General features: G+C 37.4%; 1 protein-coding gene across 7 annotated transcripts in view; it reads left to right on the plus strand.

Annotated features, from left to right (window-relative positions):
- ATP11A (ATPase phospholipid transporting 11A) overlaps positions 1-21,456 on the plus strand; it is a 115,542-nt gene that overhangs the window by 22,098 nt on the left and 71,988 nt on the right. For 3 of the 7 annotated variants that reach the window (XM_015638084.3, XM_015638067.3, XM_015638075.3), the window contains exon 1: positions 17,600-17,688. The exons of 1 other annotated variant lie outside the window; for it this stretch is intronic. In XM_015638084.3, coding sequence (XP_015493570.1) covers positions 17,641-17,688 — 48 coding nt within the window. In that variant the 5' untranslated portion in view covers positions 17,600-17,640. Of the gene's footprint in view, positions 1-17,599; positions 17,689-21,456 lie in introns of those variants that run through there. 3 more of the 7 variants (XM_015638102.3, XM_015638057.3, XM_015638066.3) reach the window with 3 other exon arrangements.

Raw genomic sequence — 21,456 nt, forward strand, 5'->3', positions numbered from 1 at the left:
CTGACTGTGTCAAAGCTCGTAGACTAAATTGTGAGAAGGCAGCTATTTGGCTATTCATGCTGGGTTCGTAGGAGGATCAGCCATTATGTATGCAGTTGGTATCAGATGAATTACAGCTTTGTAGAAACAGACATGTGCGGTGCCCCACCCCAGTCCAATATGTAAATCATTTAATACATTCAAGAATTCTTGTCATTTTGGCCTTGGGAGATTAGCTAGGTCAGTACTGGGCATGCTTAAAGACTTACCGAGGGAGTACATGCTAGTGAATTGCTGTCTCTGTTTCCAGATCTGGTTGAACTGGAGGAGTGTTTTTTCATATGCAATGCAATCAGAGTCCTAGATAGGATAAACAACTTAGTCAGGGTCCCTCAAACCAGGTGGTGACAGTGAAAACTAGAATTTGTCTGATGAATGCTCTCAATAAGGCTAGGCTTTCAGATAAAACTCATAACCTAAAATGGAGGTTTTAATCTTTCAGCACCATCTGTTGTGCAGGGCAGCAGCAGGTGGTCTGTCCATGGAGAGGACTGGCAGAAGTGGCTGGGTGTGCTGCAGGGTGGGTGGAACTCTGGTGGCACTGAAAGCACTGTGCAGTTACTGCTATCAGTTTCTCCCTATCTGATTTCCGTTCAGCCATTATCCAGATGTTGGCATTGAGAAGTCTGTACTTAAGACAAGTTAAGAAAAGGCATATCTTTGCCTAATGTTGTCAAATTACTTAATGTGCTTGGGCTGAGATTTCAGATCAACTTCAAGTATCTTAATTTCTCATGTTTACTATTGTCATTTTCTTTAAAAGGCTCAGGTAAGTAACACAGCCTAAGCATAGGATGTCTAGCTTTGACTCCCAAGGTTTGCAAAGGTAAGTGATGTGATACTCTACTTGCTTGTTGCACTTGCATCAATGTATCAAAGTACTACACCATTCTAATCTCACACATTATTTGTTTGTCTTCTTCAACTGTACTCAGCTACCTGAATGTGGTACCTCTTGTGGCTGGTGATAAGGTACTGCACAGCTCAATTGTAATGTCATGTGGAGAAAACCCGGGAAAAGCAGAGGATGCTATATGGAAGATACCTAAGTTTTCCCTTCTCCAAAATCAAATAGTCAATTTTGGCTAACAAATGAAAGCAAATTCAAGCTACTGCTTTTTAGCTGTTTTTATTTGGGGGAGCAGCATATCTTTGGGCTTATGGATTTCCTTAAGAGACCTCCCTGCTAGGTGAGTACCTGAGAGTCATCCAATCTTTTGTTTTAATTGTTGTGCCTACAGTTAAGGAGTCTTCACTGGTTGGGGAAGCAGTCCTCTGTTTCTTCTGTGTGGGTGCTGAGCAGTCTCTGGTTTTTCTCACCTTTTAGGTAGTGCTATTCAGATTTCATCTTTTTTTTTTCTTATGACTGTTCATTGTTTCACTAGTTCAAATGCAGGTTTTGCATGTTGGGTCATGCTGAAGTATGTGCATCACCAGCTATGCTTACAAAGGTGTTTTTTCCATAGAAGGGGGGAGGGAAGACATTGCTTTGAGCAAAGCAGAGACTGGCAGGGTTGAATAAGTATCAGAATAGCAATGAAACTCCTCTAATTTTGAGGTTGAGGGTTCCGTTTGATTGTTTTCTATACCTTTAGATAGTCCAGTGTTTCTGTTAATCACAAGAGAATTGAAATAGGACAAATATGAAAAACTGTGGTTAAAAAATTTAGTTCTGTTTAACAGCATATTTATTACAGGTAATTTGTTAGTCATGATAGTTTTGAAAACAATAAAACCAAGAAGCCTCCAGACTCTTGGAAAAATTTATTTTGCTTAAAAAACTAGACAAATATTCTAATTCTCTGTCCTTCTAGGAGCAATGACTATATAATCTGACAAAAAATAAGCATACTGTAATCTAATATGTCATTTTTGGTGTAATAAGAAAGCTATTCCATGCTCTACTTCCTTTCATGCTATTAATAAGAGGCTGCCACATTATATTACTTTGTTCCTGAGCTGTGACTTAAAATTTTCACCCTTCAAGCAGGCCAAATGCAGTGATCTGATGCCCACTACATTTATTTCATATACAAAGTCAGATAAAGTGACAGAATAGCTGCAGGTTATGAAACTTTGACATTTCAAGAGGATGCAACAAAAGGCATCAGACTTTGACAGATAGTGAGCTACATCAGAAATGTCTAACAGAATGTAAAGGTTACACTAGTTAATAAATGGAATGCCAGTAATTTGCTGTGTACTAACATTTTTAATGGAAACATATATCTAAATATGTAGAAAGCAAATCCCACCCAGAGAGCATCTGAGCCAAAATAATTTTGAGACCGTAAGTGGGGACTGCCAGCTGCCATATTCTTGCTGAACTTTGGGCATTTGTTAACACCTGCTGTCACTGTAGGTAGCTTTGTCTGCTCTTTTGTTTCTCATGACTATTATGGTAAGATGTGAGATTACAGAATGATTTAGGCTGGAAAAGATCATAGAGTCCAGTGATTAACTGTACACTACAAAATCCAACTGTAGTAGAGTTGGGTTGTATTATTACCATACTGTTAGTAATTTCCAGACCCCAGGAAGTTCATATAGACCAGTATGCAGACAGGTGTCTCAGCTTGCCAATGAGAAGGGTCAAGCAATGATGATAGAAAAGGGGAGTTGAAAGAAGCCATTACTGAGCAAAAGACATTATTCAGGTGAGCAAGAAGCTTTTTAGGCATTCTTGAGAACAGTGTCAGTAGTGTCAGAGAAGATGAACACACAGTGCCTGGGTATGGTGAGCTGGTGGTGACACTGCAATGCTTCATGGAACACATGGCTGAGAAGGGGCTGTCACAGGGCAGGACTTGAGAAGAAGGATTGCTGCACAATGGTGGTGTGCTGTTAGACCTCCCTGGAACTGGCAAAGGGGCTGAAAGGTTTTTCAGTGGAGAACTACTGGAAAGTGTAGGAATGAACAGTGAATGGGCAGGTGAATTAAAAATGCAAGGATTCCCTTTTAGTCTCTGGGATTGGAGATGCACTCTGCCTTGTCAAAATCTGTAACAAAATATGAAAAGTATACTAGCTTTATTGTAATAAATTTTTTATCATTCCTTAAACTGAAAGCTGTAGAAGAAAAGGGTTTTTTTGGATAGTACTTCAGTGAGTGATGAAAGGCCAAGGAAAATACTTCTGTCTCTCTTCTCTTGTTGCCTCTTTTCTGAATTTTAAGAAAAATAAAGCCAAATTAAGTTCTCTTAAATGGTATATAAAAATAGACAAGCTGATAAAGCATGGGATCTTGTATGCTTTTGCCAAAATGCTGTGTGCCTTTTGAGAAAGGTAGTAGACTGAAATAACTATTTTAAAATGAGTTTACTCATGCCGTAAGTGCTTAGAGTAATTGGATGGAGGAGAGATAAGCAAAGAGACTGCAATATCTGGATGTGAATATGTAGGAACTGCATTACAGATCAGTTGCTTTAGTAGAAAGATGCCGTATGATTAAGGAAAATGGGATAAAGTAAGCAATGTTAGTTTAAATGGATTGAAATACACCTTAAAAGGAGAAGGGTGTTAATACAGTTGCTGTTTTGTTGACTGATAGTGTAGCTGTGCTGTTTAGGCACATAATCAGATTATTGACAATTGCAAAAATGCTAGAAGGCATGAAAAAAACAAAAGGAAGAAGTTTTTGTAAAAGTAGTACAGTTCATTTACTCAGGACAGAGAAGGAGGAACAAATCTTACTACTGAATGTGGTGGAGGCAATACTTATTTCAGCTGTTGAGGATGGTTTTTGATTGTCTACCTTGATGTGCAAAGAGGAAATGTTAATCTTGGGCAATGCGGGAAGCCTGATTCGAGATGTTACTTGGCAGTTATCTTGAAAAAATGACCTGTCTTGTATTGGTATATGGCATTCCTGTATGAACAAAAATAGTCCCAATTTTTTTAATAAGACTTATTCTTCCCCCTCCCAAAAATTAAGTCAAGCCTCAGACTCAGTGAAGCCAAGTAAGAAGAAATTAAGAGGTAGAGCTATGAAGGTGAGTTTTGCATGTCAAGACAACAGATTGGAGACTTGGAAGTAACGTGTCAAGAAATTAAAAAAATACCTAAAACCCAGTAGGTTAAATAGAATGAAAAAAGCTGATGATAGTAGTCCTCCAAAGAGCAGAACTGTTTGAAGAATGACAGGTTTAAAATTAAAACCGTAAGGTAATTACTGACATCACTCACAATGGGAAGAATGTGAGGAAGGCTGTGGTCTGTTCAGTGGCCAGCACATCAGGGAATTCTTATGGAAGGTGCTCTTACAACAGACAAGCCACAGGAGTTTTTTGCATAAGTGTTCACTGCTGGAGGACTTTACATGAATTCTCACACAGAAGAATTTCTTAAGAGCACGGTCAACAAGATCTTTTTAATTAAAATATGTTGAGAGGAAATCAGTATAAATTAATACGACATCATGCAAACCAGTTAAAATTTACTCAGGTTGTAAAATGCCACAGACATGTGTCTAATTTTTTTTGTCAGATGTAATCCATCACTTAGAACAGGCTGTGTTGTACCAGAAGACTGGAAGCTGCAAATGTGATACCACAGTGACTTAAGAAAGAAGTAGAACTGAGTGCTTCAAGAAAGTAGAGCACCATAAAAAATTTTTAAACACATCAAGTTAAAAAAAAAGATGGCCTTCTAATGCTCCAAGTCATGCATCATAAAGCAGTTAGAATCCTCGGAGGGTGCAGGGAGGGAGAGGAATAAGTATATGGCTGGTGTAATGCACTTCGATTTATAAAAAGCCTTTGACAAGACCTCCTGCCAAAGGCTTTTAAAGGAAATCAGCTGCTGTGGATTAAGAGGAACCACCTCCTGTTGTATTAATAACTGGCCAGAAGAAGAGAATAAAGTAAGACTAAACGATCAATTTCCACAGAGGTCTTTCCAATGGGATCTTCAAGGATATGTGCCTTCAGCAAATTCATACATATTCTAGACAAAGGAACAAAGTGTGCTGACATTCAGCTAGAAATGCAAAATCACACAGTGCAAAGTTAATTGTGATATGTTCCAGAAGAATTTCAAAATAGACAGATACTGGACAATAAATAGTTGATGGGATTCCATATCTGCTAATTGTAGTGTGATGCCTACTGCAGGAGGAGGATGAAAACAGTTCTGATAATGTCTGCTTTAACAGAACTTTGGTTAGCTATGAACCTTTGGCAGAAATGTTACTGTTTTCTGTGAAATTCTTTCAAGGTATGAACTTTGAAGGCAAAAGTGTTTGGGAAAGGAATAGGAAGTAGAATAGAAAAGATCATTATTGTTCTTCCTTGCTGTACTGTATGCTGTATTTGTCTTTAGTTGCAGTCCATGAGTAACACTAGTAATGGTGACAGGGGTAATGACCATGGCCAGGCTTGTTTGAGAGAAGGCTAAACAGGACTGAGCGGTAAAAGGAAAGTTTGTGGGTTAAACTTAACCATGAAGTTCTTCTGGGAAAGGGACCTAAAAGATGTGTCTCTGCCTTTTTTTTCCCTTTCTCTAGCAAGACCCACCACTTTGTTGCAAGATAATTTCCAGTATATTAATTACTGTATGATACTAAAAGATGCCTTGCAGAGGAAATTTTATGGAGAAGGTCACAGATGATCTTAGAGAAGTGTCCTGACTGGTTTAAGAATTAATGCTAAATATAAAAATATAAATCACTGCAAATACAGCTGACTTTCTAAGGCTGTCATGTAGAGTGTCTGTAATTCTGCTGTCTCTGAGTGATTGTGTCCTTGGTAAAACTTAAGCAATTTGGATTTCCATTAACTACATATAGGAGTAAGAATGTGGACTAACTTGGACATGTGAACTTTGAAACCTGAAAAATTACATTCTTAATAGAGGTATTAATCACCTACAGCCCTGATTGTCTACTTCAGGAGAAACAGTAGTGAAAATTCTGTAAAATAAGAGCAGCTTTAATTTAGTCACCTTCCTCCAGGCCCTAAGTAACAGCTCTGGTCTCCTCTTCAGAGACCTTGGTGAGTGTTTCTGGGTCAGGGTAATGGTTAAAGCACTGCTGATTTTGTGAAGAATGCAGGTGTTACAAATTCAGTTATGAAAATATTCCTGTGTGTCATCCTGAATGAGTCACCTAATGAACTAGAAGAATAGTTGCCTCCCTGTGAGTTGTGGTGGTTGATGACCGCCTACTGTAAATTGCTGTCAGGTATTATGGGTAGTAGAGGAAAAAAGCTGATCATCCAATGTGAGCTGCCAGGACTAATTTTCATTTTAAATTTGATGCAAAGGACTGAGGTTATTAACTCTTCCATTCATTTCCCCAAATTGCTAATAGAAATTTCTGAACAGTTTTTAGTGAAGTGTATTAAGGAGATAAAACGAGGGTCTCTTTTAAGTGTGGGGGGGAGGAAGGCTCCTAAGTTTTACCTTATCAGAGACAGTCTGACTATAACTATGCTGGTTTTGCACATGGGTTCTTTGTGCTGGGTTTTTTTGTTGTTAAAATTTACACTGAGAGGCATACTACAAAGGGAAATTGATACAAATGGAGAATTTTATTGACTGAGTTATAAATTGAATCACAAAATAACTGCTTTTGAAAGATTGTGGTTTTTCTCCTCAAATTAATACCTGTGGAGGAAAAAAATTGTGACTGAGACTTCTGGTAGGTTTGAATCTACTAGAACTGAGGATCATCTGAAATTCTGTGAAATATTAGCTTTTCTCAATATAAATCACTGAGCAATAAAACCGTGCTTTTTGATTTTGCATTTTTTTTAGATGTTAGTGTAAGTTCCTGACCTAGTTTTATTGAATTGGATGTCTCTTTAATGCTGTAAATCTATTTTTTCACTTAAATTTTTGTTGAAGAGAGAATAGTCAAATTTTGTATATGGAGATGAGAAGTGGCTACCCTCTCCTCTTAATGACTGATGCACTGGATTCTATACTTTAATAGTGAAAGTCACCTAAATATTAAGCAAGCTAAATACAGCTATCAGGTCAAATTTTTTGTGAACACTTGTGAAGATTATTCTATATGAAGCAAACAGCTTTTATAAAACCCTATCAAATGTTTCTTGTTAGTAGTCAGGTTGGAGTTCCAGAGCATTTTCAGGACTGGTGCTGCCACAGCACTGTTTGTGAATCTTTTAATAGGTAGAATTTCTTCAAGGCTTTCAGTAGAGAGGAATTTTTCAACTTCAGTTTAAAACAGTCCAATCCATACTGGATCCAGATTTTTTGGATAAAAAATGAAGTTTTGCAATTGTAGTCCTGATTGTTGTTATTGCTGGAAAGGTTTATGAATATTTCTGTGTGTAAGTTCAAGAGTTCATTGTTATTCTGCAGTTACAACTTGAAAAATTATTCTTATAGAAAGACTTTGTGCAAGAATTTGGAAATAAACTATGACAGGATTAGGTCTGCAGAGGAAAGGAACAGGTTCTCCTTTAGGGACTATGACTATTGAAAATAATTTCTCTAAAGGTAAAAATATTTGACTTAATATGCAATTTGTATGCACAGGCCAGTCTTCTCTCTAGGCAAAATGCTTCATTTAATCAACTCCTGATAATTCCTGATTTGCTGGAAATGCCCAAATCTGTTTAAATACTTAGAATTCATATCATTTTATTTGCTAAGTCTGATAGTATATTGAAACATGACCACTGAATTGCTTCTGTTAATTTTGACTATCTTTTTCTGTGGTTTACTAATTTACATAGTAAGCTACTAAAGCCCTTTTTCTACTTAAGTATTGTTAAACCAGCTAATGCTGGTGTAATGTGGGTCACTGGCTAAAATGATGTATACTACTCAATTATCTGAACAGAAGGAATGATATGAAGAGAGGAAGATTGGTACACTTTCTGAAAAGTAGGGGTTTGCCAGTTTTTGCTTTCTTAATGTTTGGGATTTTTTTCCTTAAGACATTGCATACATTTAAACTTAAAATATCCTCTTGAAAGTACAAAGTTCAAACTTCTTTTTTTTCTTTTTATAACTAAGAATAAGTCTTGGTGATTCTGTTGAGTTTAGGTGTCTCTGTTATTGGAGAAAGGAGGTTTTTATGACATTTTGCTCATTCCGGTGCAGCAGAAATTGTCTGGAGTACTGTGTAGTTCATAGAAGGATTAGTATTTCCCAGTTAAGAGAATATAGCTTCAAAGCTGAAATCACTGTTCTTTAATGTGTGTGAAGAACATTGTTTCAGATTATTCGGGGAACTTCTAGGGCCTATTTTTAAAATCAAGATACAGAAACATCTGTGCAAGTGGATTGCAGTATTTGTATCAGTGCTTCTGAAAGGAAAAGCTCTTCAATTGTGGCAGAAATCATGTTACATGAATATTCCAACAAAACAGAAAAGGCCCATGGAAAATGACAGATAATCTTCGAGTTGCTTATGAAGTATGAAGTAAGTACCTTATCTGTGTATTGTTTGAGTGTCAATGCCAGTTAGCAATATGCTTGTAGAGCACGTCTTTCTTAAATGGATTTCCATCAGGAATAGAATAGGTTCTCTACTTGTGTTGTGTGTTGCCCCCTTTTTAATGTGGAATCATGTTTACCAGGAACTTCATTTTAGTGACATTGAAGTGTATCAGATTTATTTCAGAAGAAACATGTTTTTTCAGAGGACATCTGCCTATTTGTTGCTTTCATTTTCATGACTCCTCTTTTCCTTTAGTAATTTTTTTTCCCGTCTTCATTCCTGCCTCGCTTCCTTCTTGTACTCAGTTATGTGGTGCAGTCTTGCACATATTTCTGTTGCCTGAAAGGGCTCAGGAGTTACATGGAAAATGAGAATATACTGATCTTCTTATGCTCACTTCAGGCACACTTCACCTCTTGAGATTATTTTCTTCCTTGACATTAATTCTTTTGTCTCATTCTACACATATGATGTATTTTTGTTCCTGTGCCCATGCTAACCTATTTTCTTTGCTCAGAATGTATTTTGTTGAAGCTGGATTTGAATGTCGTATCTATTTCTTGTTGTTTCAGAAGAGTGAAATTCTTTCCTCTGATGTCGATCTCTAGTGAACAGTCATGTCTGAAAAGTGCTTTACAGGGCTAATAAAATCAGACAGGATTTTGTGAACTTTGTCTCATTTGAGTACTAAATAATCTTCTGTACAAATGTATTGAGAGAATTTTTCTATTTATTGCCATGTCCTCTCAGTAAATTCTTTGTGTTTTTGTTGTCTTCCCAGCTGCCTTTGTCACATGTGTTAGTACTGTGCCAAGAGTCTGGGTGCCTTACGTACTTATGTTTGTGTTTGCAGTTAAGATAGTTTAAAGCCTCATTAACACTTCAAGACAAATTCTGACATAGCTGCATTGCAGAGACAGTGTGCAGTCAACCTCATGTTAGGTAATGTTTTGGTGTAAACTCGTATTTCTTAATCTCCTTTCTCTTTCGTCCTCTCATTTCCAATGACCTAAGAGTTGTCTGCCTTTCAGTCTTGATCACAGTTCATCTTTGGCAGTATGGGCCTCATTATACTCAAGGAGTCATCAAGGATGCCTGGCTGTCATTCTGTTACCATTTACCAAGTATGGTTCTGAAGTTAAAGAATCACTAAAACTTCAGCTCTTGCTGCTTGCAGCCACTACATAGCTGTTGTTTGGTCAGTGGGTTAAACGCTGTTAGAAGCCATGAAACTACTCGATGTGGCACATAGTGCTGTGGTCTGGTTGACAACATGGTGATAAAAAGTGCTAGACTCTGATCTTGGAGGTCCTTTCCAACCTTAAGGATTCTCTGATTCTGTTATTTTAAGTCAGCTATAAATATTTCTTGCTTACTGTTAGGCCATTGTTCTAGTGGAGACTTTTGTGACAATCCCCCAAAATACTGTTTATGGGTCTTTCCAAGGCTGAAGTAGATAGCTTTCCATTAGCCATAGCTTAGGAAGTTTACAACTAGTTTAGGAAGTTTAGACAGCTGTGCCTTTTTTTGTTGTCGTTTTCTTCACCAGAATGACCTATTATATTGTAGAAAATTCAGTGTACAGCACACACAAAGTGCTTCCAAGAAGCACCATCACCTTCGGAAGCAGAAGATACTTTAATGGAATTGCTCTCAGCTTCTTATTCCTTATCTGTAGAAGGAATATCTCTACATGCATGCATATATACATATATATGTGTGTGTATCTATGTTTGTGTGTATATATATAGATACATATGTATCTATATATGGGCAGCAGCTGTATAGTCAGAAGCAAGATAACTTTGTCTGTGCTGACTCTGTGACAATGTTGACTTGATCATGCTGAAGTAAGAACAGAAGTTGCTTCACTTAACCTGTGTTGCAGGCTATGAATGCTCTTAGCAGGGAATTAGGAGGGAAGAACAGGTTCCCTTAAAGACAGTGATGATTGTTTGCATGTTGCTTCTAGTTCGTCACCTTTTTAGACCTAAATATGATTTGTAGAAATCTTATTGCAAAACTAAGGTAATTACAGTGCAAATGTAATTAAGGAAGATGTTTATGAGACTTGACACCATACGTCATCCTCATATAATACTAAGGGGATACTCCCAGTTTCAGGCACTGTTTTCTTAGGCAGGAGTCCACAGGTTTTTGTTTAAGCAAAGAACAGCCATACCACTCGCACTTGTTTTTTTGACTCCGGGCTTTGTTGTTCAGTTAAATACTGCCACTTGCCCAGGAACTTAAAAATAATTTCTATAAAACAGTTAAATTTAGATGTGGTGGCTCTTATCCCAGTGGAGTATACTCAGTGATAGGCAGTGATATTTTGACTGTATTTATTGTACTGCAGCTTGAAAGCTTGAACATTTTAAGATTGTGCTATTCTCTTAATGTATTTTGCTATTTTTGTTTCCAAAGCTGACCCATAGCAATTAGAAAAAGCTATCCTGTTTCTTAGCGTTGAAGTTTTGTTAATGTAGGTGTACTGATCTTCAGCTTTGAGGCTACAGGCTGCAAGGTTTAGATAATTGAAATAGACAAAGTCTGAGCTTCTTCCATTTTTTGACAAGTGTGTATTAGTTTTCAGTGCTGACTGTTGCCAGTTCTGTTGAGTGCACACAATACATATATCCAATAAATACACATGTATAGGTGTAGTCATCTGTCTTGTCATGTTTGTCAGTAGAAAGTCTTCTGGGGTGAAAGAACATGTTAAGTGTAGATTAGATGAACAATGTGATATGTTATGGTTGGTAGAAACTTTAGTAAAACAGATGGCAGGTGATGTTTTTCTAAGCCATATTCTGAAATACTCTTAATAGACTTAATAAAATAAAGTCCATTATTTCAAGTATTTTTCTGTAATGAAAAATATTTTAGGACTTAACATTCTTCAGTGGAATGTTTAACACATTTAACAGGGGAAGAAATATGTGGATTGGTGGCGAGTTAAAAAAATTCTCAGTGAGAGATCGTGTTTTTATGAGCAAATGATGACCAGTACCTTCCCTTTCCCAGATGCCTTTTGGCTTTTAGTCTTCCATATAAAGTTCCATGTTCCAGGAAGCCAGTCAGCATTTGTTTCTTCAATTTACCAAGTTGAAGAGTTGTTAGAACTCTTTTTCCCCTGTTGGAAAGTCCGACATTAACCCAGTGCCATGTAATATTGAATATGTGCATTTCATTTGTTCTACTTCAAAGGAAAAGATAACAGATTTGAGAATCTCTGTGGAGTATAAACACCACCCTTCCTACAAGCACACACATTCCCCTACACACCAGCCTGTATAACATTCTTAATCATTTTTGGGGGACTATTACAGAAATAACACACTGAGCTGCAGTGGAGTGTGTGGTCCTGCTATTGGGTTGATCTTGGACCTAGCGCATGGTTCTGTTATTCTTTAATAAAGAATAGCCTAAAAGCTACTTTTGTGTTGATGCACGCTGATCTCAACTGGGAGGGTTCTCAAGGTAAGGTGTGTTTATGATCACTTTTTTTTGTTCTTTTGTTAGACTTGCATGTCAGCAAGAACAGGATGAACCAGCTTAGTTTTGAGAGCACAGTGTGAGACTTGATTTTTCAATGGAAGTCTTTTGTTGGTATGAATGCAGGGGGGAAAAAAAGCTTTCCCATGAGGAAGGCAATAGAAAGCAACTTTTCATAGCTGAAATAGGCAATATAAAAAGTGGAAAAGCAGAGAAGTATTATATTAAAATGTTGATACATTTTAGGAAAAAGAGTTGTCATGTATGGCAACCTTGAGAGAACAAAACTTAGAGACGGAGCTACAAGAAGTGTTTAAAGATCTTTTCGTATGTGTTACAAAAGAAACTCTTTCTTTTAGATTATGGTGTTTGCTTTATTTTCTCTTCCATGTATCCAGGTTGTGGCAATTCAAACTATGTTAAAGATGGGGCAAGAGACACATTGCATAAGAGGATGTTGCTTGTATTATGTCTGGGTGACTTAACAGCTTGTGCTATGTCTTACTTCTTTATGGAAGAGGAACCATTTTAATTAATAAAAATGTATTCTTCTATAATAATTCTGTATCATTCCCACCTTAGTTGCTTAGATCATATTATTTTGAATACAGTTAAGAATAAAGCTGTATAGGAAACTCAAACTCTGTTTTATTGTTTTTTCTTTAAACTTCACAGTGTGTAGCACTATATGATAATATGATAATCTAATTCAAGTTTTCCTTTGTGATGCCTAGAGTAAAACCTATAGTATTTGCAATTTGCAGATCAGTAGATTGCTTTTTCTCTTTCGGGGGATGTTTTTAAAGGCTTTAATATTAGTGGATATTAGTAGATATCTTGTTTGTTCCAGCAAGTAAGTCTTATTTTCTGTAACAGTGTGTGCATTGTTAACTTCTAATCTCTTATTAGCAGAACAAGAAACTGAAGTTTGTAATTCCAAGTACTTTGCTTTCCCAAGAAGAAAAAGCCAGCATAGTCCCGTAACAGAACATCTTTATTTTGTTTGAATTAACATACAGTGAAGGGATAGAAACTTTTTTAGCTTTCTAAATGGAGCAAAATTTAGGAAATACTCTATCCACAGTAAAATAACACTGCACGTATCTTGAAATAGGACAGTCTTATCCCTTTTGGACTAATAAGGCAAGCTACAGTGTCATGAGCGAAGGATGGTAGGGCATGGGATAGTAGAAGGCTTCTCAGGAAGAACATTGCTTTTTCTATAATATCACAAATATATGAAAGTCAGTTACTGCACTAATAATTTTTGGTTATGGGCTGTATCTTTACTGCTTCAGAGGTAGTAGTTTAACTGTTGAGGAAGGGAGGAATTCATTCATGTATATAGCAAGAAAAATCTGAGATGCAGATTGCTTTACATCATTATGGATAGGGCTAGGCACATTGAGAGAAACTTAGATTTATTTTTTTTTTAATTTTTTGCATCTTTATACCATGTTTAAGTGAAGATTGTTACAGTTAAGAGTAACCATCTGTTATGTAGAGAGAAGTAATGATGGGGGGAAGTTGATGTGGTAATTGTTTATTTTATGTAAACAAACCGAGATGTGTAAGATTTCTGAAGACCTTAAATACCTGACTTCAAGACTGAAGTATTTTCGCTGATTGGTATGTGTGCTACGTAAAAGGAAGGTTTTGGTGATGATAAAGTGGTTGTCAAGTCACTGTTTATCCTAAAATTACTTGATTTTTATCTCTTTAGTTTATTAGCTTAGATGTGGTTTGAAAAGTGTAACGATTACATGGCTTGTTTTATGCCTTTGGTGATGTGCTGTAGAAAGTTGCCTTTACAGATTTGATTTGTGGAAAGGGTGTAACACAGGTAAGTCATTCTGATGACTTCTGGTCCAGTGAGGAATGAGGATGAATATTCTGTCACTGACTGGCCTTACACTAATTTTCAGTGAAGAACAGTATCAAAATTAATTTTGTCTAGTACTATGCAGATTCCTAGTAGAAGTTGGAAGTGGTGCTGGTAAGTGGAAGACAAACATTTCTTCTGTGCTTGAGGCCTTTTTCTGTGATTTGGGCTTTTCTTTATTGTTACTTTTTTCCCGGTTCTACTAACAAGCCAAATGCAAGAACCTTATGGAAGCATGACCTAACATGCCCTTCCACCTATGTTTGGTAGGTCATGGTAGGTTTATTCTCAAAGGGTCATGAAGAAAATGATTACCCACATTTTGTCAACTTCAGATATGTTTGTTATGCTTAATGTGTTCAGAACCTTCAAAGCTTTGTAGAAATAGACTCATTGAGCAGACAGGATTTACCAGGCAGCATAAGACAGTTTGACAAAATCCATTACCCTTCTGAATTTACAAGGTTAGCAGTGTTTTTGTAGAAAACTGTGACCAGACAATCTTTCCCCCTTTGCCTTTTTCTGATGGATTTCTGTTTATGCTTGAAAGTTGGATATTGAAGGTTTTCTGACCTTGGAAATTGATCTGCTTGAATTCTCTAGAGCCTGAGCTTGGGGACCTTTAGATCCTGCTCTGAGGTTTACTTGCTCAGCATTTAGTTCTTTTCCTGTTTGTTCCTGTTTTGTTCTGACGTTTCATTTCTCTTCAGTTGATTGTTTGGTTTTATATTGAAGGAAGCATTTATAATAGGCTGAGCAAGTTATTTTTTGTTTTAAATGGCATAAACTGATGTGCGGTATTGGTTCTTGTCTCTCTCTGGGAGGGGGAGAAACACAGGAAAGTTCACATTGGCAGATCTAAGGGATGATGAAACTGGTGAATTTTTCCTAGGATTAAAACAAGGTATCATGTCACTCACACAGTAACTACGAAAGCTTGGAACTTGGTGTTTAAATGATCATAGAAAGCACTTGTAAGGAATTACCTTGTGTATTGGTGTAATTCTGAGCAAACTGAAATTCTTTATAGTGCTTTTTTTTTTTTCCCTGTTCCATTTTTCTGAAAGGAAAAAGCAGCAACAACTCATGTGTGAAATCACCTTTGTTATCATATTTGGTCCATAAGACACAGTGCTGACCTGTAACCCTGGTATATTGATATTGAATGTCATTCTAGGGGGTGTTCAAAGAAAAAGGTGAACATTTTTAGAGAACTGGAACAGGGAAAGTGTCTGATGAGGATGCAAGTTTTAAAATGTTGCAAAATAGACATCTGCTAATTGATCTTTAATTTTCGGTCTTGGAAAAGTAGTAATAATCTCTTTAAAACAGCTTCATATAACTTTGATCTGATCTTATTAGCATCACTAGAAGTAATTGTTGTAATTAGAGCTGTGATCTACTCTTACTGACATACAGGAGAATGGGAAAAAATAAGTAATAGATTTGATGTGTATTGATTTATTACTTGCTGTAACTTGAAGGAAAAGTGTGGGCCTTCTCACTTATTTATTAATTCCAAGGAATTGCCAAGGTGATTTCTTTTCTTAGCTTAGCCTTGTTCTATAACCTAGAGAATTTTTTGAACTAAGATGATGGGACAATCCAATACATTACATCATTTGAGTGAATTTAATGTGAGCTCCCTGGAGTGGAACTTCTTAAATCAATAGCATTAGAGCCACTCATTTTTAAAGGAAATGGCACGAACCAATAATGACAAGCTAGCAATAAAAGAGGAATAGCGTTTTTGGAGGTATTTCAAAAGAATAAGCGTGTTCTTAGATCTTCTGGTGTGTGATCATTTCAGAGACACTGGAACTACTTAGCAAATGTTGAATAGATCAAATCAGAAAGCCGGCCTTATGTTGGTTCTGTAGAAAATGGGAGAGATACAAGATATTTGCAATATGATCAAAGATGCTATCCACAGTTACATACCTAGTACTTTACAGTAACACAATTCCAGACTACCTTCAAGCCTTAATCGAGGGAGTTCATTAACTTGTGGAAATGTGAATATCAGTACAAAAAACAATGTTTGTTGAAGAATGGTGTAAAGAAGTTTTAAAAGGCTGTGAGTACAGGTTAAATGTATTGTTTCAAAACACAAACCAAGTTGCAGAGTTGTCAGTTGACTTAACTGTAACTCTTCTTAAAGGAAAGGACTTCACAAGTGTAGTAGTTGCTGATTTTTCCCCAGTTTTTCCATAGGAGATAAAAAATGGTTAAATCGTGCAACAGCTAGTATTGGAATTGTCTTTTTCAGGTCCTGAGAGGGAGCTGCATTGTTTCCTATTCTCTTTTACAGTACTGATAATTTAACTGATTCAGTGGTGTGAACTGATCCACAGTATTAAAAAAGCTTAGAACTGAAAACACTATTAGATTAGGAGGTTAACAGGGTAGCAGTAAGGGATTAGATTATGTATTGTCTATCTTGTGCAACTCTGTATGAACTCAGTTTTAACAGATAATATAGAATACATAATTTAGAGCAAGTATGGTTTCAGAGATGAAGTCATACCAGGAATTAGATAAGGGAAAATACCTGTCTTCAGAAGATCAGAATGGCAAAGGAGAAGACACTTCTGTCTTTCAGCAGCAAGAGGTTGTCGTGACAGTCATTCTACAAGACTGCATCTCCAATTCAAATCAGTATTTCTCATACAGGTTGTCTCACTGGGATTTTTTGTGCTTCACTAGACGAGAACCTCTCAGGTAGACGACTTTCCTATCTCCATGCTTATTAAGTTTGAAATTCATTCTCTCTTCAGTGCTATATTCTTTTTTAGAAATTCTTTGTTTGCTTTCATAGCATTTTATGGAGATGTGGTGAGGAAGCTGTCTTAGCTGATTCTAATCTTAATCTTACAAGGTATGGAATAAGCAGCCTGATTTGTGTTGCTCAACCCTTTTGGTGGCAATGGCAATGCCATGTGGCCATTAGCTACAGAAAGGCCATTAAGATGGCTCTACTGTCACAAGGGGGAATTTTATCATGTCCCACAATTTTTTACTGAAGATGCAGTTTTTCCATGTCTTTTTTTTTCCCCTGAGAGGCACTTTATGAAATGAATGTGCCTGTACACTGGCATCTGTCACATGTTTGAGGCAGTGGTGACTAAGTTACTCGTGTGCTTGGGGCTGCCAAACAAGGATTAGATCTGCTGTAAGTGAGGTCAAGTCTGGGGTTTCAGCAGACTCTGCCAAGTCATGGCGTTCTGACACTGTACAGCAGTGGTGGCCCCGGGGACTGGAAACTTCAGTGTTGCTCCATTTTGTCTGGCAGGCCAGATTTTAGGAGCACGTTCTCTGTTAAACAGGGTGACAGCTGTGTGGGTATGGCAGGGGTGGAACTTGCTGGTTTTGCTAGATTTTATAAATAAGGTGTTTGGAAAATATGTTTAAGATTAGGAAGTTGAATATCGTATGAATCAAATACCTTCAACCACATGCATACACTGTCAGTGGAACGTGGATGCTTAGAGTGTATGGATGGTCCCTTGTGAGGTTAGAGCTGGAATTGTTGGTCTGCTCGTTTCTCGGCCTTGCAGCAGGGTCTCTGCAGCCATTGGAGACGAGAACATAACCAGCTTTATTTGCATGCACCTCTGCTTTCATGGGGAGGGCCTGCTCTCTAGCAGGTGCTGCCCGGCCTCTGAGGACACTCCAAGTGTGGGGCCTTGCGGTGGCCGGGCGCTCCTGCCCTGCATTTCCAGTCCAGCTCTGGCTTTGTCCTGGCGCTCCCAGCCGGGCCCTCACAGACAGGGCCGTGCGGGGGGCCCTGAGGGGCCGGCCCAGCACAGCCATGGCCAGCGGCCCCCTGCGTGCCCCATGCCTGGAGCTGAATCGCCAGGTGGGTTTATCCTTGTGCCCGGCCTCCTTCGGCCAGTGCCGTAGTGTGGTACTTATTTTCCACAGTCCTTTGGCCTGTACAGACTTCCTCCATGCTCCTTCCCTTTTTTAATATTTCCTTTTTTAACAGTTCCTATAATTTAGAATTATTTTCATTTTATATTGTAAGTACAGGAGAGTATTATGGAGTTCAGTGTCTTTACAGATAGCAAAGGTTTTATGAGCTTTAGATTTCTTTACAGGGACATGCAAATTATTTTTTGCCCCTTATTAAGTAAGTCTAACTCTTTCAGTACATACCCCTCTGCTTGCTGGCTCTTCACCTATTTTACCAGACAGTCTTCAGTTTAATTTGCTTAGCAAGTCCCATTGTGAATAAGTAAGCAAGAAATATGAAGTGTAGGTATTTCCTGGAGGGCCTGCAAGGGTCATGGTGTGGCCTTTGGTGTTCCTTTCTCTCTAGGATGTACCTGAGGTACTACAAGCTTGTACTTCATAAGACATCAAGACAAAGCTGTGTTTTTTTCATGAGAGTATTCCTAACTATTGAATATTTGCTAAATCTAATGCTATATTTAGCTTTATAGTATTTAAAAATACCTAGATGTTCACAGTGGAGACATCAATGATAATGTTGATACTAAGGTGAGGGATTAAAAGGGAAAGAAAGCAAAACATTTAAGAGATGGAATTTGGTTGTGTTTTACCTATGAGGTTTCCAGCTAACATCACTTTTGAGGAAAATCCTTTTCCATGTGTCCAGTTTCAGATCTGTGCAGATGTATAAACAAAGCATAAAAAGATTTATAAATTATATTTCACTTACTTTTACATACTTACTTGCAGTAAAATGGAAACATAAGGAGTAGGCAGATTACTATACCCCACTAAGAACAAAACCAGTATGCTATTTCTTCCTTGTTCTGGTATCTACATTGTAGGAAATCTGGCTTTTAATTGCTCTCTCTCCAATACTGAAATAAAGGCAGTGTCTAAGAATTAGAAGAATTACCTTATACTGATTGAATTGAGAGAAGCATAGAAATGAGTATTTCATACCATGGAACCATAGACAGCTGAAGCTGTCCACCAAAAATGTACATTCCATATAATGGATAACCAAAAGCAAGTTACATCAGTGTTGACACTAGTAAATTTATATGCCATCTCTAAATCTAAATCTTAGTGTTTCTCAGACATGTTTTGTGTTACTTGGATATTTAAATTCTTTTAGAATTAAAAACTTTAGAATGAAAAACCAACCTTCAAAGTACTTGTTCTCTGTACTCCAGAGGGTGAATTTGAATATAATTGTTGCTGAGTGTTAAACCTGATTTTTACTCTCGTGACCAGGACTCAAGGAAACAGTATGAAGCTGAGTCGGGGAGGTCTAGGTTGGAGAGGTTTTTTACCCAGAAGGTGGTTAGGCACTGGAATAGGTTCCTCAGGGAAGTGGCCACAACACCAAGCCTGACAGACTTCAGCAAGTGTTTGGACAGTGCTCTCAGGCACAGGGGTGACTCTTGGGGTGACCTGACCAGGGCCAGGAGTTGGACTCCATCCTAGTGGGTCCTTTCCAACTTGGCATATTCAATGATTCTGTGATTCTGCTGATATTAAAGTATGGGGACCTTTAAAATGGTCAGCTGCATATAACAACAAGGTGAGGGAAAATTACTTGCTTAAGCATTAATTGGAAGGCATGGGTATTTGTTAGATGATAGGGGTTTTCCAGCAAAAGTTGCTTTATGACACCTTGTCCCTCTCATCTCCATGGTCTAGCTCAATTCACTTTGCACACACGCACAAAGAGAAAGCGCTCTCTAAAGTTTATCATATTTCATCTCCCTTAGCAAATGCAGAAGAGCTCTCTGAGAGGGTGATACTGTAGGGGTTTTTTCTGCAATAAGACAAATTAGAAAATGTGATTGTAACCTCTGTGCTCTCAGCAGAGCTGAAGGAAGCAGCTTCATCAGTTGGACACAGCACTGCTATGGAGACATGGTATTTTTCTTGTTGATCTGGAGTGAAACACTAGTTACTTCTCAAGTACCAAAATCAAGATTTTCTAAACCACCTAAGTTTAGATAAGATACTAGATTTACAGATATATAGCAAAGTGCCTTGTAAAAATAATTACTGTTAAGGAAATCTAAGCAGCTTACAAAGAAGATCACTGCAGTTCTTACAGGTACCTAGATCATTGTAACTTTTATATTTGTGAGTTAGCAAGCCTTTCTTTTCACAATAGCTCCATTAGAATAAGAGAAAACATGCAATTTATTGTATTGTTTTTCCTCCCCATTAACAGTGCAATGTTAGCATTACTTGTTACAAGGACACACTTTCAGTTTTATGGAGAGCTGAGGCATCATTTTGTGGTCTTTTTATAGAGTATATTGGAGGGATGATAGAGGTTCTAATACAGATGATTTAACATATGTACTCAGGTTTCACAGTACTTGCTTTTGTTTTCACTCAGGATTTCAACTAATATATACAAATGAAATTCTGGTAGCTTTGGCAGTTTGTGCCTTTGAAATAGAGCTTAGTACTATGAGTCAAGAGAGGATGTTGTGTATGATGTGTGTGTAAATTAAATCTGACTTTCTTTCCAGAAAATATTTTTATAGCATATTAAGATTATTTGGAGGTGTAGTTTTCTGATAGGACTTTTTTGTAGGACTTGAGTACTTCTCATTTGAAAGTGCAAATACATTTCAGCATAGCTTCTATACTCTCCTTTTACTGTTTCTGTAAATGTAAAAGTTTACCTAAATTACAAATGAAACCATTATCTGTTTAATAGCCTCCAGCCTAGTGTCCTTCCAAAAGCATCTGGAGGTTTCATTTCTAGAAGTTTGCAGTTGAATTCAGTTTTCTTCCTTCTGTTATGTTCTATCTTCACCGAAAAAAACCAAACCAAAACTAACAAAAAAAACCCAACAAAACAAAAACCAGACACCCCTCACTCAAACCCTGGTGTCCTTGGCAATTTCAATATTGTCCATAATGTATCTCCTTAAAAGTAAGCTTTCTTAACAGTAGCAGATTGATGAATTTGATGCATAATATCCTTACTCCTTTTATGTGCCAGAACTTGTCAAACTGGTGTGAACATTGCTTTCCTACTAATGGTGGGTCCAGTGCCATTTCCACCTCACAGTGCCCCCATTGACGAGAGGCCGTGGCTCAGCTGAAGTAAAATGTTCCAGCTGCCACCGGATAGCCTCTTGCATAAGCACATAATCCACTTACCTTAAGAAACAAAGTAAGTCATTATCTCTTCTTATTAGAATACTTGCTTCATTTGAATTCAATGTACAATGTATAACTGACCCCTTAGGAGCCATGTGTACTAGAAAAAGAGCTAACAGATTAACTGGTAGACTCAGTTTTGCTCTGCACTCGACCTACAGTAGCTGTTTACTTCCAGAGGAGTGCTTGTTGGATATGGTAACTGATATGGCTGCTGTGGCAAGGCCTCAGACACAGTCATATTCTGAAAACTAAAATAAATGTGAAAATATTTTTTGCTTTCCTTGATTTTAGTCATAGCTGCTTATTTATAAGAAAAAATATTGAGTTTCCTTTAGTGTTCATACTGTGCCTCCTATGATGATTCAAGTTGGGATCTATGCCTGGTATTCCCTCTGTCTTTATTAAATGTGGTTGTATTTTATTTCTAAGGAGTTGTCTAATAGAGTGCCTCCTAAAACCAAGGAAGATTAATTGTTTCTAGATGGCAAAAGTGGATTACTTTCCCCTC

The sequence above is a fragment of the Parus major genome, chromosome 1 (assembly GCF_001522545.3).
Source record: "Parus major isolate Abel chromosome 1, Parus_major1.1, whole genome shotgun sequence".
In the NCBI taxonomy this organism is placed as follows: domain Eukaryota; kingdom Metazoa; phylum Chordata; class Aves; order Passeriformes; family Paridae; genus Parus; species Parus major.